Source organism: Uranotaenia lowii, chromosome 2, assembly GCF_029784155.1.
Source record: "Uranotaenia lowii strain MFRU-FL chromosome 2, ASM2978415v1, whole genome shotgun sequence".
Taxonomy (NCBI): domain Eukaryota; kingdom Metazoa; phylum Arthropoda; class Insecta; order Diptera; family Culicidae; genus Uranotaenia; species Uranotaenia lowii.
Window position 1 is genome coordinate 2,683,339 of NC_073692.1, and position 18,081 is coordinate 2,701,419.

The 18,081-nt window shown below is 31.9% G+C and overlaps 1 protein-coding gene across 3 annotated transcripts in view; it reads right to left on the bottom strand.

Moving 5' to 3' along the window:
• Positions 1–727: 727 nt before the first annotated feature.
• LOC129749194 (voltage-dependent T-type calcium channel subunit alpha-1G) overlaps positions 728–18,081 on the bottom strand; it is a 144,633-nt gene continuing 127,279 nt past the window's right edge. For all 3 annotated transcript variants that reach the window (XM_055744119.1, XM_055744120.1, XM_055744118.1), the window contains 4 exons: positions 14,838–15,056; positions 14,585–14,777; positions 14,052–14,515; positions 728–13,989 (listed from right to left, as the gene is read on the bottom strand). In XM_055744119.1, the coding sequence (XP_055600094.1) occupies positions 12,589–13,989; positions 14,052–14,515; positions 14,585–14,777; positions 14,838–15,056 (2,277 nt within the window). In that variant the 3' untranslated portion in view covers positions 728–12,588. The remainder of the gene's footprint in view (positions 13,990–14,051; positions 14,516–14,584; positions 14,778–14,837; positions 15,057–18,081) is intronic.

An 18,081-nucleotide genomic window follows, 5' to 3' on the forward strand; every position in this document is an offset into this window, starting at 1 on the left:
GGAAATGACCTTCAGTTTACTGAGTTCAAAAATGCTGTAAACTAGTGTAATTGAAATAAATGATAAAAAATTCTCGCTCGACTGAGAATCGAAGTTAAGTTCTCCGAGTTCGCTCTCCATCACGTTAGAATAAGGCCAACTTCAAAAGTTATTGCTATAACTATTTTATGTTAGCTGCGATGCTACATTGTTAGAAGATGCCGGTTCAGGAAACCTGGATGTAGGGGAGATAAAGGCATAATGGCCACCTTAAGGAAAACGCTTATTTAACCATAGAGAACAGCTATAATATGTGAATAACATCACTGTTTCGTGTTCAGACACTCAAATAGTCTATTGCCTAATTGTATGAAACTTGAAAAAGTAGATTAAAACGTTCAAAAATGCATTTTAAAAAATTTTGCCTATACTATAGATAGTACGAAACAAATGCTCATGAAAATTTGTTTAGGAAAATACGTACTTTTGTAGAAAAAAGGAGTGCTTATTATGCCCTGGCTGCTCATTATGCCCTTATCTCCCCTACTCTTCCGCCACACTAGGAGTCTTTTCTTGTTAGAAAAATAGAGGTTAGAACTATTTAACAAGAATAGCAACTCAGAACTCCCGGTATGGCAATTACTCAAGAAAATAATAAACGTAGGGACCAGGGATGTTAAAAGGTCTAACATAAATTACAATCGATAATCGAAAATAAAAATTGAATCATTTATGAAAAACAGTTGGATTAAGTTTATTCTGAGATTTTATTCCTGTATTAAAGATGTTAACAATGTTACTTCACAGAATATCTATTCAAAGTAAACTTAGAAAGGCTTCTACAAGATTGTCAATCTGTTTCACATCATATGGTCAACTAGCATAAAATTATTCTTTACACAACCTGTAGAGATTATATTACTAATTGTAGCACTTGATTGCTCTGAATATAAATACTAAACGGCACAGTTATAGTAAATAGTACGTTCGCCCGACTTCTCTCTATTTGTTTATTATTTCACTTGTTTTTGGATTTCTGTACACTCTTGCACGAGATACGAGAAAAAAATCCTGGACTAATAAACATTTTACATTAGCTTAAGATACACTATTTTCAGACACAGTACATTGTTTCTAGTAACACGTACTCATCAGCAATGCACTTGTAGAAGCTACGGAAACATCTTTCAATATTTCTAAAATTCTATAAGTCTACATCCCAAATGATGTTTTTAAACAGTTCATTTGTTATCTCAAGAGAATTTATATGTTAAAATCTACTCTTAGTAACTCTTTTCATATTACTTTTTTTTATTTCATTTGATGTGCTTGAGCATATTTTTCTATTGAATCCGATTATAAATTTTTTTCCGGAAATAACTCATACCAAGTTGCAATTTTAGATTTATTCAACAAGCTTTTTTACATTACAGTAATACTTATTCTGTTTCTGCTGAACTATGAGTTTTACACAAAATCAAAATTAAGAGGTGGTTTAGTACAGAATTATGTTTTCAAATGTTGAAATAACTGAACAGATATAAAAAATTGGTGGAAAGAATGCATGATGAAAACAAATGTACAAAACACTTTTATTTTCTAGCAAGTGGTTTTTATTATAGAAAGAATCGATTTTTATAAAATTGGAAATAAATTTGAGCTATTTATACGTGTCTGTGTAATTTATTGACGGATACATAGTTCCCTATTATTTTTAAAACTAGTTATGATAGTAATAAATAATGATGTGAGAAACGTTCTTTCATGAACAAAGCATTTCATTTATTATACAATCATTGTCTTATTTTTTAATAGATATGACAAAAGTTAGTAATCTTAGCCTTCTTAAAGCCCAAGGCGTTTAAAAACAATTTTTTTTTGTAAATTTGATATATGATTCTCTATTAAAGTTGAATCAAATTAGTTTGGCACTTAGGCATTTTATATTGTGATTGGCCACATGATCTATGATTGATTTGATGAATTTTCTATGCTTAAACGTAGTAGGTATATGTTCGGGAATTTTTCAGAATAAATTTTTATCGATATACCGGAAAAAACCTAATTGAAAAAAAAAGATGAAATCAATAGGCTTCACAAAACTGTATTTCTCTAATTGTCAGAGAATTCAGTTTGTACGCGAAAAAAGGCGAGACCCTATTGAAGAAAATAATTTCATATCATGCAGATTTTCAAAGTGCAAAATAACTTCACGAAATTTGTAACCTTATTTTACAAGAGTAAAAATGACGATGTTGGTCATGTTTGTTGAGTTTATTTAAATAAATAAATTTGATGTAGAACTAGAATAAGAATTTCTCTACTTGGTTAAAAAATAAGGTCTGAATCGGACCGTTTACCATAGTGACAACATCAAATACAGTTGACTCATGCCGGCAAGACGAAATACCGACAACGGCTAGTCTATCGATTGAACTTGTTATGCAGGGGAGCTAGGGGAGCTAGGGGAGCTTTCTAGAGTTTAATGCACGCCACAGTTTATCCGTTTGGAGAAATCATTTTCGTGACATGTGTGCTTCGAACCAATTTAAGTTCGTCCTATATGTTAAGGTTGCGTCACCTTTATCCCGCCCTCCATATTCTAAATAGTGAACTATAGCAGAATAAAGTACATATAGTGTATGTTAGTTGTCAAGTCTGTTGTCTCCTGAGCTGATGTCTGCGAGTTCTCAAGCCCAAGAGTAAACATCGAACACAGTTTTACCGGATAAGTTTTTCAATAACGATCCGCCAATTGTAACGTTGATAAAGTCGCAAGTGCCATCAAGATGGTAAAATGACTATAATCGAAACAAAAAAATAATAGAGTATCCTAACAAGTTTTTAAGCTCTCGCTCTCTTCAACTCCTATAATTTTCTTTTGATCTTTCTACTATCTACAGTGAGCGAAACAAGAATAGTACCGTAAACTGGGGGAACTTTGATCTCTTTTTCATTCAATTTTGGATATTTTGAAAAGGTTTGCTTTATCGCAACACCTTATATATTTAAAATACTAAATGAGGAAAGGAGTATAAAAGATGATCAATGATTGCAAAATATTTAAACGACCTTATTGGCCTAAATTAAATATTCATCACAAAATCAGATTTCATGTTTCGGGGTAATTTTGATCAACATGGTTAAACGTGTCCCAACATCTTCAACATTATTGTCATGGTGCAATTTAGCAAAGAAGGCATAAAAACATGAAATAAAGCAAAGTCCAAATTGCATTTTTTACGTTTTTTTTTTCGAAACATTTATAATCCCATAAGATTTTTTTAAATATTAGCTGACCCGGTGTGCTTTGCTACCCCTTCCATTGAAATATTCAAATTGGTTAAAATTATTTTAACTAAATTTAATTAAAATAAAATGTCAACATTATTCAAAAGGGAACTATTTTTCAAGGCATTTTAGCTTTTAGATTGTCTTGAGTCTAAACGTAACTTGAATGTTTGAAGGTTGAAGGAGTCATAGTAGGAGGGATCATCAATACAATAAATAATCCCTATAAATATAAAAACAAAATCGCCCCTTTTTAAGGCGGAAGAAATTTCTAAATACAGGCAAATTCGCACACAACAAAAAGTGTGCCAGACTTTATAAACAAAACTCAGACATTGATTTTGTCAAAAACAAGTATTTTATCATTTACGACATTTTACCATCCTTGTGGCATCCGTGTCTGCTCAATAACATGTTTGATAGATTTATTGAATATGAGAATATAGGAAGCAATACAATATATCATCCAATTTTGTAAAAAAATATTTGTCAATTCAATAAATCGTCGTCAATTATGTCAAAAGGCTTACGTTTATCATTATTTAATAGAAAATCTATCAAAGATTTTATAATATTTTTGGCAATTTCTATAGGAACCCCCAATTTTTGGATATAGAAGAGTTTGAAAGAATCATGGAAACTATTCCCGGTCTTCAAAACGGTTATTCATCAAAGTTCACGTTTATTAATTCAGTAGGGGAGATGGGGGCATAATGGCCACCTTAAGGAAAACGGTTATTTAACCATAGAAAATAGCTATAATATGGAGGTTACATTATTGTTTCGTGTTCAGACACTTGAAAAGCCTATTCCCTAACGGGCTGAAACGTGAAAAACTAGATGAAAACGTTAAAAAATGCATTTTAAAAATTTTTGCCAAAAGCTGAAAACCAACCACTGTGGAGGCATTATGAGAACCCCCCCTGAGGCAGTATGAGCACCATTAATCAGAGCAAGATGTGCGTTTTTGCCGGGGAATTTAGCAGCGAATTCAATTCGATGAAGTCAGGTGAGTCGTAGATTCATCAAACAAAGCAATAACAAAATAATCTAGGTCTGTTTGTAGAATACAAACAATTCACGCACGCTCATACATTAAGTGCTTTGTTCCGAGGATGATGCTACTAGCCGTATAGTGTAACAATAAAAAAAGTGATCATGAATTGTGAATGGAAAAAAATCACCTCGAACAGAAATCTAACTCTAGTCTTTTGATTACCTCTCCGACACCTTACCAATAGGCTAAATTGTCGGATGAAAACTAGTCAAGGTGTGGCGCTATAAATCAATTTTAATTCGCTGCTAGATTCTACGGCAGAAAATGCTCATTATGCCTCGATAATATGGTGCTCTATATGCCTCTAGTCAACAAATTTAAGTAGAAACGTGTTTTAAAATTGATAAAAGTGAAAAATCAAAAATTTTATGATGGTAAAAATTGAGAAACAATGTGTACATCATGTTGCAGTGCGTACATTATAGATCAAGGTTATTTTAAGATCATAAGAGCTTATTTCGTGGTGCTCAAAAATTATAATATTTTCGTAACTTGAGAATTAAGCTAGTTTTTTTTAAATATCTCTGTAAAGATGATAAGGAGATTCCTTTTTTTGTGAAAAATTAATACTATAGGAAGTACGAAACAAATCCTCATGAAAATTTATTTAAGAAAATACGCACTTTCGTAGAAAAGCGTACTTCTCATTATGCCTCGGGTGCTCGTTATGCCCTCATCTCCCCTACTTTCCGAAAATTGATCGAATTATGTCATATTATTTATTAACTTTGTATGAAAGCAACATGTGCATAACAATCATTGTAGGTGTAGGACATAGGCGGTTGAGTTAAATTGCAAATTAAGATCAAGAATTTATGAAAAAAATAATTTCAATCTCAGTAGCCGCTTTATCAAATATAACGTGAACAAAAGTTGACAAATAGCTCTGAATTTGACTGATGTGCATACGTTTTCAAATATTGCTGCGCTTGCTCACGCCCATACCACCAAGCCACAAGATCACAACAAAAAGGTATTGGAAAAACTTCCTATACAAAGACACCGGTTGCTGTGAAGGATAATTCAACACATCATGCACATTAGACAATTTATCAAATAGGTATATTGCACATTAGACAAATTTTCTTTAGGGTTGTATGCCTCCACCAGGGCCGTAGGAAGAACCGACTCATGGGGGGAGGGCAATTTTTTTCCTAGAACATTTTTTCTGTACATAAAAAAATTAGATTCCATATAATTGTTCAACTTTAAGTTGTTTTAGATTAATAGTAAGGTATTTATTTTAATTTCGAACTCTCGAAAATATTTATAGAAATTGCCATTTTTAAAAAGTTTAAAAAAATAAATAAGGGATTTGAAGATTTCATTTAATGAAAACTTTCTATATTTTCTTAAATTAGAAAGAATTCTTTTTAACCAATGGTTGCAATTTATCAAATATTTAAAAATAAAAGTAAGGGATTAAGTTTGCGCCTCAAATTTGAATTATTTTCTACTCATGTAAACTCGAATCAATTAAAGATTTGAGTTTGAATCTTTATTTAAGAAGCATCTGCAATATAAATAATGTTAAACAAAAAAACAGTTAAATGTGTTGCACTTGAATCTTGTCTTGAAAAAGAAGAACAAGTTTTTTGACCACAAATTATTATTAACAATACTTTATTAAATGAAACAAATCATATAAAATTAAATAAAAAAATCGAGGTGTCCCAAAGGACATCCTTCATCGTGCTTTCGCCGTGTGCGGTTCGTTTTGTTTTGCTCCGGTTCGTTCGCGAACTGATATTGGTGGTAAAAATTGCAAAGTCATGAAAGAAAGAATTTTTTTCCCGATAGTTAGATGAAGTTTAGTGAAGCTGGCTTGAATCGTGTGTTCATTAAGAAAAATATACGAAAATTTAAAGAAATTGGGTTCATTTTAATATTTGAACTATGCAGAATATTCTACGGTGCGTCGCGATGATGGTTATCGGTAGTGAACTGGGTGTCAAAAAAGTTATGTTCGGAACATTTTAATTATTCCCGATTCCCGATGAGTGTTGTGGGCAGAAATTTTAAATTGATTTAAGTGTCTGTTATTATGAGTGAAATAAGTGATGTCTTTTACCATCCGAGAATGAATCGCCGAGACATGTCCGAACATGTCTGCCTCAGTCCAAACAAATTTGGAACGCGAAAAACAGAGAACGCACATCTGCGCATGCGCGTTTACTGTGTAGGATGGCGTAGGCGCATATTCTGGATCGAAGCAAGCGATGGAAAAAAAACTCAAACCAAACCCGGTGAGGCATTTCCGATTATCTTTTTTCTTTCTCGTTTCTTCTGCTTCTTTCGTTTTCATTTTCTCAATAACATGCCTATCAGCCGCAGAGAGGCAATTTTCATTGTGAGGAATTAGTCATGCCTTCTTGATAACTTTCTATCATTTGGATCGTTAGATTCAACTTTATGAAATTAAACAAGGTGGGTTCCAGCTACAGATAAGCTGAGAGTGTCTAGAGGTAAGACAGGTAAAAAGGTAAGATTATTTTACCATACAAATATTTCATTGATTGATTATATTATATAAGAACGTACAAAAAGTTGCCAGCTGGGCAGGTATTTACACGGATGCGGAATACCTGTCGGAGATTCTTAACTCTAAATATGTTATGAATTTTATACGGCTGCGAAACAGTTTGCTCGTTCTACAAGTAAGACATACACCTACACGAAACATTTTCATTTCATGTCAGTTCACACGAAGCCATGGTGTCGGGTATGTGATGATTTGCATTGAAGATTGGCCGAACTAAAAATCTAAAGGATGCAAATTAACGCATACGTTGGCGAAACTGCGGTGAATCCGTGCACCCATGGTGGATTATCTACATACATACATAAAAAAATCGAGGTGTCCCAAAAATCTAATTTTGTATTTTATATTTTTGACTTCTGTTGGATTGTGTTCCTTACTGACACTGATTGAATATAAAGTTTTATTTTCGAATCCACAATCAAAATAATGAAACTGCGATCGCCTGTAATTTAAATCCAATAAAATTCTCCCATTGATATTTTAATCTTGATATGAAAACTTAGTTGTATCTGAATTTTTAGTTTTGATTCCAAATCTGAGTACTCTTTTTTTAACCTGGATTGTGGGTTTAAGCCAACCGGAGTATCTCGGCAAATTTAGAATCATGAGTAGGTTACTAAAGTACCTTTTAAGAATTCTTTATTTGTTTCGAACAGTTTGAAGGGAGTAAGATGAGTCAAACCTGCCGCAAGCCACTGGTAACGGACCCCTCGGTTGTGTTGCAAATATTGTTGATGAGTTAAGCATGAGCAATATTTGAATGTGCGATCGAGACTTCCCGTACCGCCTCGAGTCGAAAGACCTATCAGCCACTGGTGGGTTCAACTTCATACATACATATGTACATACATTTTAGAAACCATCTCCGACCCCAAAAACTCTTACATACAAGATTTCAACTTGATTGGTTCAGTAGTTTTCGAGTCTATAGGGAACAGACAGACAGACAAACATTCATTTTTATATATAGAGATAGATAAAAAAATTATCACAAAATGGCAATAAAAATAACACTTACACTATACATAAGTAAAAGGAAAAACTTGAAATTTGACGTAAAACAACCTGTTTGCTTTTAAAAGCTTTGATATTATCAGGAAAAATGTTTCTTTACGAGCCTTCGTAAAATAAATATTTTAGGATTTTGAAATTACATTTTTACTAACAGCAAAAATTTCCAAAAACCAACCTAACTTTGCTTATTCGTTATTCACTTTTTTTGGTTTTAAAACGTAGAAAACAGTTTTTATTTAATTTAAAATGAAATAACAGGTAATAATGATAATACAATAATAATAATTTTGTAGAAATTCATAAGTGTTACTACTTTAATTTGGCATCATTTTTCATACTTTTGGCCCTCAACGCCAATTAATTCTTCGGAAAATTTGAAACTTATGCTTTTCTTTTCGGTTGAACGATTTATAACAAATTTTTAACAGTTAAACGACGCTACTATTCTTATTTCGTTCACTGTATGAAAGTTAAAAAAAATATTTCTCTAAAATGAATTTTTACCGATCTGTCGGTAAAAACTGAATTTATAAATAACATACAGAGATTCACCAACTTTTTAACAGGTTGCCAATTTCGAATTAAATGCAATAACTATCGCCCATGAAGTTAATTAAGCGTTAAAAAAGTTTGGATGCACCTATTCATTTACATTTGAATTTTTAAAATTGGCAGTAATATTTTTGTCATTTTGGCTGGAGGATTATTGTATGGTAAGTTTTATCGAGTTCCTGATCAATTTCAAATTATAGAACGGTCAGTAAAACCTAATTTTTGGATTGTTTTTGGTATTTTAATTGTCAAATGAATTTTAGATAGGTTGAAATAGTTTGAAATACATTTCGCAATCCTTTGTTGAGATTCTTACGTATCACTGTGACAGTAAACTTTGTTTGACATAACAGAGCTTCGATTTGGCATCCTTTCTGTCTATGCCAAATCATTGTAAATAGTAAAATTTTGACATTCCCAAAATGTCCACAAACAACTTTTGCAAAATATTTTAAACTGTTATCGTTATCGTTTTCCTGATAGCTGTTGTAGTTAAAAAAAAGTTAACAGTACGGACTCATCTTTCATAACCGTTTTGGATTCGGGTCATATTAATCCTTCGAAAAATAAATGTAAATAAACATATAGCATTTTCATTGTTATTCAGGTTATAATTTTTTTTTGTTTATAGTGAAACTGGTCTGTAAATATTTGGTGAATATAACAGTAGTGATTGGTATTTAAGTATATTTCATAAATAAATTAAAAAAAGTTTATTCATTCCTTACATTCTATGTCAAATTTTTATCAATGGATTATTCAAATAGATATGATTTTTATTAGTAAATGATATCTAAGTTTTTTTTAAATTTGGACACAATTCATATATCTTTTACCACCTCCTAATTTCAATTTAAAAGATTTTTAAACCAAAAGATTGAGTAATATCAGTTTGTAAAATAGTTTATTTTATTTCTGTATGGTTTGAAGCTTAAAACATATTTATTTTGGTTTCAAAATTTCCGAAGAAAGATTCTCGCATAAAACCACTAATTGAACAACAATTTACGAATCGGAAGAAAAATGTAAAATTTGATTACTATAATTTGTAATACTATATTGTCAATTTAAATCAATTTTTATAAACGTCGTCGGTGAACTGACAAGTGACAGCAGAACACATAAATACATTATATATTTTACTACATAATTTTTCCTTGTCGGAAGTAGGAAGCCCGATTTCCGAAGTAAAGTTTTGGCTGAATGGTTAATATATTAAGGATTGAAGAACTCGAAACATTTCAAGATTTTTGGAAAAGGTGAATAATAGTAATGTTATAAAAGCTTAATGGGTCAGATAAAATCCATGAATAGGACCACTTTCTAGATATCTACTTAGTTCTGGGTGTCTGTGTGGTTTTATGTATCTTTAATTTCCAAGCGTATCTCATTTAATATAATACTTGCTTGATTACCGCGTATAAAGAGTAAAAAATGCGGAAAATTCAATCGTTAAATTCTTTTTTCCAGTTTGCAGTTTAATATGTAGCCATCTTAGTAGTTTCTTCATCTACTAATGAGTTCCTCAATCATCACACCAGTTGATTGTGGATCGTGTCAGTTTAGGGCGGGCATATCAAATTTCATGAGAATGAATGGGCCGTCTTATTGGGCATCTATATGAGACTGTGGTAGAAGTAGAAAATATTTACTATGACCTGAGAGAGATATGAGTTATATAAACTTATGAAACGTTCTGTTTGGCAACATTGAAAAGCGGCTTAACGATTAGCATTGGCGTGATGGTTTGCCATCTCCGTTGTTATATTGAACAGGCCCAAAAAATGTACTTAGATACATAATAAAACAAGCACCCGCAAATTGCATCAGTGGGAAAACTAAAGATCATAACAAAAATATGCCATATGCTTATGATCTTAGTTTTGTCTTGCTTCTTCACATGAAAAAGGAATTTTTCATGAAATATCAATAAGTCACTCAAACCCTACCAATTTAAAAATCATAGATTGTGGGGAATCATGGGCCTCATAATGTGGGGTATTTTGGACCACCTATATTTTGGTGTTTTTGTACATATTTAAAACTTTATATACATTTTTCCTACCTGTAAAGTATTCTTATGCGAAACGAAGAGTTATGAAAAATATCCTGTCATCTATCATTTTATTGAATGCTATAGAGTTGAACCAAAATCCTATATAAGGAATTTTGCCAAAACATTCGCGAGCTAGGTTTTTGAAATAATTCGATGATACACAATTCCCTTTTTTTATCTCCTCACCTGAAATTGCTGATGTGATACTACTAAATGAATTGAGAAATTTAATTTTTGGGTCAATCCTCATTCGAGACGGAGCCCTTTTCGTGGCATTCAAACTCATAGTACTTTAGAATTAGAAAACTTTTATGTCTTTTGTTTTTCAACAAAATCAATACGTGTTGGCTAAACTTAACGAATTCCTTTGGTATAAGAGTATCAATACTCATAATTATATTTCCGAGCAATAGTAAACTCACAATAAATGATTGTTATGACAACGGCACACAAATTTCCTTGAACACACGGCAATCGGCCTCGTCGTGTAAAATTTGTATATTATTTGATAATTTTGGATTTTGTGGCCCCCGATTCCCCACCGTTATTTTTCAAAATCCATAAAAATTTCCATTTTTTAAACAGAGAAAACTCGGGAACATAAATTTATTAGAAAATAAAACCTTATTGTCAAATCATACGTTAAAAATGTAGAAAAACATACTATCTGTCTATTTAAGTTTATCATTTATAATAAAGAAATTCTGGAGCAAAAGAAAATTGGACTAAGATACCCCACTCTTCCCTATATATTTACGATAAAGTTTTGGGACTTTTTTCGCGAAATTCCTTTTTTTCACCAAGTTTGAAATTCTAAAAATCGGATTTGGTTTTAAATGCGACACGTACCTACGGAACCCTTATCTTTATTTGAGATTTACTTCTAATCGTGCCTTGAAAATGACCCTAATCAAGGCTTTACCATCTACAAAATTATGCTTAACTATCAATATGATGAGAAGTCATTACTCATTAAGAGTTATCATGATAATGTGAGATCATTAACAATATATTGTTGATTTTTATTGTATGTTTCTAAGTTTTCGCAAAAATTGATAATCTTAGTAAATTTAGGTCATAATAATTATTTTATACATACATACGTCCCGCATAGTCTCATAGACACAGTAATCGCAAAAGTTTATTTTATTTGATCTAGTTCAACAAGGTGTGTTAAAATTTAGAGATTAATCTCCCAAGTAATAAGATGAAAATTCAAATTTATTTCATAATCCTGCGAGAACCTTTACGTCTCCGACAAAGTTGTTGGAAAAAAAAATAGGTCACTCAGAAGAAAACATAAGAAATATGTAACCAACGAATTTAAACTTGGTCAAAGATGTCTTTAGACAATTCTAAACCAATTTTAATATCAAGATAGCATATAATCTGTTGAGCCAACTCACGAGTTGGTGCAAACAACCCCGTCGGAAAATTAGGCAATACATATGTCATGTTTCTTATTCATATTGATAACAAAAAAAAATTGACTTCTGAATTTTTTTTCTAAATTTTACACTGCTTTGATTGACTTGCTTTCTTGTAATATTATCTTGAAGACGCTGAATATTTAAAAAAACCTAGAGTCACAAGTGAATTTTCGAAATTTCTTGTGCATTGGTTAATGATTCAACGTGTCAGTTTAGAAAATACAAGAAAAAAGTTGAAGTGCTGAATTTCGATCCTATTTTATGACGCTCAACACCGTGATTTCTTTTTTTTTTTGTGTATCGGTACAATTACAAATAAAATTAGTCATAAAAGTTCGAGTACTTGAAAATCATAGGAAACTTTCTTCCGAAGACCAAGTGAAAATTTATTTCACACATACCGCTTGTAAGTATTGAGATTTTATAAAAGAAGTTTTGATTTAACAATGTTCAAACTTTTGTTTTGATAATCAACAGTGTGTTGGGAAGAATGTGAACCAAAATCTGAAAATAACCTAAATTTTCAAAGCTCGTTTTACCAAAGAATAAAGATATCTTTTATAGGTACTAATTGCGGTTATCCATCTTGAATTTAGTCGATAGGCCTTGATGTATTCCGATCGTTTTCTAACCGCCAAAATTTAAATTGTCATTCCCATGCAGCTGTTCACAATTTACGGCGTTCTGATATAATGCGTAGAATTTCACATGATTCAGACTTTTTTACCATTCCTGTTAGATCTAAATGTTCATTATGAACAGTTAAAAAATTAGCTGAATCATTACCACTGCCAACATCTTGAGTGAATGACGAAGGAAGTAATAAAGAGTTTTCGTTTATCTCGTTATCTTCATCGAGAGCTGCTTGTTTGAATAATTGTTTTGTACTACCTGAGCGACTTTTCGATTGTAATTTCGGCACCGAAAGAAATGTTTTATTACTGTTAAGTGTTGATTGACCGTTATTTCCTGTTGTTGAAGGATTCAAGTGACCTAAAGGATTAATAGGTTGTATATTGGAATTTTCCTGTACAATACTTGTTTTTAAATCACAATCGAGACTTAATTGACGATAATCTGTTTTACTATTCCTCGATATAGTTTTGCCAGATGAAATGATTGTTGGACAAGACAATTTAAGGTTATCATTTTCCACTACTGATATATCTTTCTGGCGTTCTTTCCAACTACTGCTAGCCTTAGTTGCATTGTTATTCTTGTTATTTTTTAAATAATCATCTTTTGAGTTTTGTTGTTTCTTGAATTCATCGACTGATGCTCGCTTCTCTATGTTTTTATTGAAAAGAGATTTATTAATGTGAATTTTTTTGCTATTGGTCTTTGTGAAAGTGTTCATATTTGTTGAAGTTACGACATCTTCTTCATCATTTGAAATATTGTTTTCCGCAGATTCATCGTACGAGTTATTGTTACTAAAAGAATTACAGATTGATAAGCCCAAATTTTGATGAAAATATTGTATAGTTTGTCTTCTTTGAATGTTCATTTTTTTCTCGAGAATCGGTGTACTATATGTAAAATTAGAAGGTAGAGAAGACACTTTGGTAAGAGGTCGTTTCTGGATTTGTTTTTTACTGTCTTCAAGCTGCAGACATAGTGCTTGATCCTCTTCAAATGCTTGTTCCCTCTCGAATTCCCGCTCTAGTTCAGTTTCAATGTCGAGTTCGTCTTCCATTTGTTTATGACTTTCTTCTAAATGTTTCATCAAAACAGCCACTACAACATTGACTAACACGAATTGCGCCATCAATACAAAAACAACGAAAAATATAGGAGCAATTATTGTACTGACACAGCAATTTTTGACACAATCAGCAGCATCATCACAATCGTCTCGAAGAGTGTCTTTCATTATCCCATTCCAGTTATCTCCTGTAGCGACACGGAAGAGAGTCAGGAAAGCCATTCCGAAATTTGCAAAATGAGCGTGTTCGCCTAGTCCTTGGCATGGTACCTCCTCTGAACATTCCAACCGTCCGAATAGTTCGACTCCCAGAGCGGCAAATATAAAAAACAAAAGGAAAAATAAAAGTCCAAGATTTCCAACCTTAAAAAATGAAAGTAAGTTTATAGTTTATACTAATTTTGTGCAATATAACAAACGCTTACCTGTGGCAAAGCCTGCATGACAGTGTCTAGAAGCGCCCTTATACCTTTTGCCATCTTCAATAATTTAAGAACACGAGCAATTCGTAGAACACGCATGACCCTTATGATAGTTGGATTTATAGGAATTATATTTGTCTCCAATTCTTCCAGTACGATTCCAACAATGGACAAAATGACAATAGCAACATCCAACTGGTTCCATTTGTCTTTCAGATAAATTTTTAGTCCCAATGCAACGAGTTTCATTTTCGCTTCCAATATGAAAACAGCAGTAAAAAAATAATTGAATATTTTTAAAGCATACTCAAGAGCTAATGGCATCATGTAGTATTCCATAGCCATTGTAACCACGTTTAAGCCTATTACAGCAGCTATTGCTAAATCAAAATACTTGGATGTTACAACATTATGTACGAACATCCTTAGTGGCGAATAATTTGTGTAATAAGGTGGCTCGTGCATACCTGTTAAAATAAAAAAAAAACAAAACATAAGCATACAAAATATAGAATATTTCTAAAATTCATATTTACGCCTTCGTTTTTTCTCCATCTGCAATGCTCGTTTAGCGGCTCTTCGAATTTTCTCTTCTTTTTCCTGCTCTTCTCGGCACCTGTGAAAATTTTCTACAACGACCCCGACGAACATGTTCAAAACAAAAAATCCAACGAGAAGTATGAATGCAATGAAATATAATAAACGCCATTCATTGTAGTTCACTATGGGCTGCAACGAAAACAAATCAGTTTTTCTTTGTTAAAATAGAATATTTTATGGTTTTTGCACCTGTTGATCTACTCCCACGGCGTCAAGGCCTGTGTACATTATATTAACCCAGCCGTCTCTAGATGACAATACAAACAATGACATAAGAGCTTTTCCAAGGTCATCAAAGTTATATTTCCTGTTGATCCAAACATTTCCTTCAATTTTTTTGCATTCCGTTTTGTTTCTTACCCCTTTAATATTTTCTCCTTCGCAGTAATAAAAAGTACCTTTAAAGAGCTGAAAAAAGATAAATATTAAGGTTAACCACTTTAAAATTCGATGACACGGTTATTTGAATCTCATCCGGAATACAAAGTCTGTTTGACAACAATAGAAGTTTGATGAGTTTCAAGAATATTTTCTTTGGGAACCATAATAAAATTGTATAATCTCTTCTATGTCTATCTTAACATTTGATAGAAGCCCAGACAAATAATATCTTTCAATTTTAAACCGAACGGTCTCATTATTGTATTAGAATCCTTCTAATACAATTTATGATCACCATGCAATATTCTACAAAGGTCAATTTATAACCCATCGAAAAAAAATTTCGCAACGAGTTTAAATTTTGTATGGAAATTTGTATGGCAAAACAAAATTTTTTATTCAAAAAATCGCCAGAGATGTACTAAAGTTCCAAAAAATATAACTTTGGATAAAAAACATATTCGATGTTATGTCAAATTTTTTTTCAATTTCTTTTTTGAAATTTAAGCGTTTTTGACTGCTTATTTGAAAGCTGAGTAACCATAAGATGAGAATGAAAAATCTCAAAAAACTGCTTTGCATAGCCAAAGAATTTATATATTCATATTATTCATATAAAATTTGCAAAAACATTTCATGAAATTATTAAAAGCTCTAGCAAACAAAGCCTGGCATTTTTAAATACTTTTCAAAGGATTCAGATTTTTTTTATTTTGAAACGGTTAAGGTACACCGGGGTACGTGGGGACGATGGCTCTTAAACGACGACGATGGCTTTCAAACTTTTAATGCAGAATGTTCAATTTACTTGTAGTTTATCCAATAACTGTGAAAAAGATACGATTCCGACAATAACGGCTGTTTTCAGCGACTTTTTGGGAATTTTCTATTTTCAACTACGATGTCAAATTGATTTGCATCTTTTTCAAAAGCAAATTTCTCGTAAACTAGCTGGCTCTTGAAGAAAAACTCTACATTGAAACAATCCTTACATTCGAAACAACCAGTAGGAAAAGAAACGGCGGTTAAAAATGAAGAAAAAACTGAAATGTTGTCTCAAAACCCTATCTGGGGTAAGTGTCGACGGCTTTATACAGACTTGATGTTTACACATTTTTTCAGTTTTCTGTCCTTCATCCAATACACTTTACTACATATTTATATTTAGCATTCGGACCATGAAAAGTTGGGTAAAGTACTTGTTTGTACTGGAATAAGTAGCTATATATTTGCGGTAAAATCGGATCTCGTTTGTTGCATCATAAATTACACACAATAATTATTGAAATATGCCTTACTAATAGTACCATGCACATTGGTACAATTTGAGAAGAAATTGTTTTTTTTTGTTTTGTTAACTAAAAAATGCAATTGTCATAATAGTCAAACTGGCACCAAAAAGAGTGTCTCCGGATAAATATGACACAATACAATAGACAAATGATAGATTTCTAAAGTAAGCATCATAAAATTTTCATTACAGAAAAATTGACACAAGAAATCCAATATTAAAAGAAAAAAAGTTCAGTAGGTACGTTTTGAAGGAACTGTGGCACTTTAAGAATTAATTTAATAACTCGAAAGACTAGTATTAAGGGGAGGGGGGGGGGGGGGGGGGTGGGGTTGGGTCAAACGGGTTTAAAAAAAACACCATTTTCACGATTTTTCTCTAGAGCTATCGTTCAAACAAATGTATTCAAATTTTTTGCATTATACAAAGCATTGTTAAAAGAACATTTAATAATTTTTTCGTAGAAAAATGTTGAAAAATGAGCCGGTGACGGAGCACTTTCAAGGATGCCTTTTAGAAAACAGGATTTGCGGTGGACACTGTATCTCAGCACGGAATCATCTGAAGTTAAAAAATCAGGGCAAAATATTTTTAATAAATGTTTTTCTGGACCCCAAAGTTTTTATTTAACTTAAAAAATTTTATGAAATTTTTGTGGCTGTTTGAAGTAAAAACTACGATTTTTCACGAAACAATCCGCCATTTTTCACCTGTAAAATCTCTCCAAAGTAAAACAATCAAAAAAGAAAAACGTTGGGGTCTGGTATTTTATATGTAGAAAATATGTTCCAAATTTGAAAAGAATCGGATAAGTAGTTTTCAAATGACGATGTCCACGGACTTTAGAAATGTGCTTTCGAAAAAAACGCGTTTGAAGTTTCTGCTCTTGCTTTCTTGCAGTATTAGATAGGAGGAGATAAAGGCCTATAATTTCTACAGTTTTGCTTCAATTGACTTGAAAATTTGACACAACATTCTTGAAATGTTTTACAATAAGAAAATAAAAAAATAAAAAAATCTATTTTTTGAAAGTGTTAGACCCTACCCCCCCTTAAATGAGTTAATTCTGTGGTTTTTGAACCAGTTGAAGAGGTATGGTGGTAGTACTTCTAACTCCTGTTCTAGTGATTATGTATGTTTGAATTTCGCTAAATTTCTTTTTTATTTATTTATCTTTTAACAACTGGTTAAACGCAATGAATTCGAACTCATATTCTAGATTTTGAATCTTAAATCGGTTTTTTTTTCCTTTCGAATGTATTTTCTTGATTCTATTGCTAAATTGCTAGTTTTGCATGAATATTTTCAGTGATTTTTTTTCCTGAATTTTCCTACGAAAGGTTGTCATTAATCATAAAATACGAATGCTTAAATTATTATATGTCGGTAATTTCATAAAATATGTAAAGTACACTGGAATAAGTGAGGAGGGTTTTTAGTGTATTTAAACTATAACAAATCAGCGGTGGATCAATTTTGATAAAATTACGTTCAATGTAATCCAGAACATGTTGAAAGATTCAAAGCGGAATCAGTTATCACGTAAATAAATTGTAGTGGACTGCTGATGTCTTCACTTACCCCGTGTTATGGGGTTAGTTTTTCCCTTTGATAGCTCAGTAAATTTCCAATTCATTTGTGTTTCCTTGGTTGAATACGTTATTTTACTGATCGAACAACTCTTATTTTTGAAAAAGTTATTATGTTACTTTTAGGGAGGCAGACAATTATTATAGGTAACAACACACTCGAATCTGAATA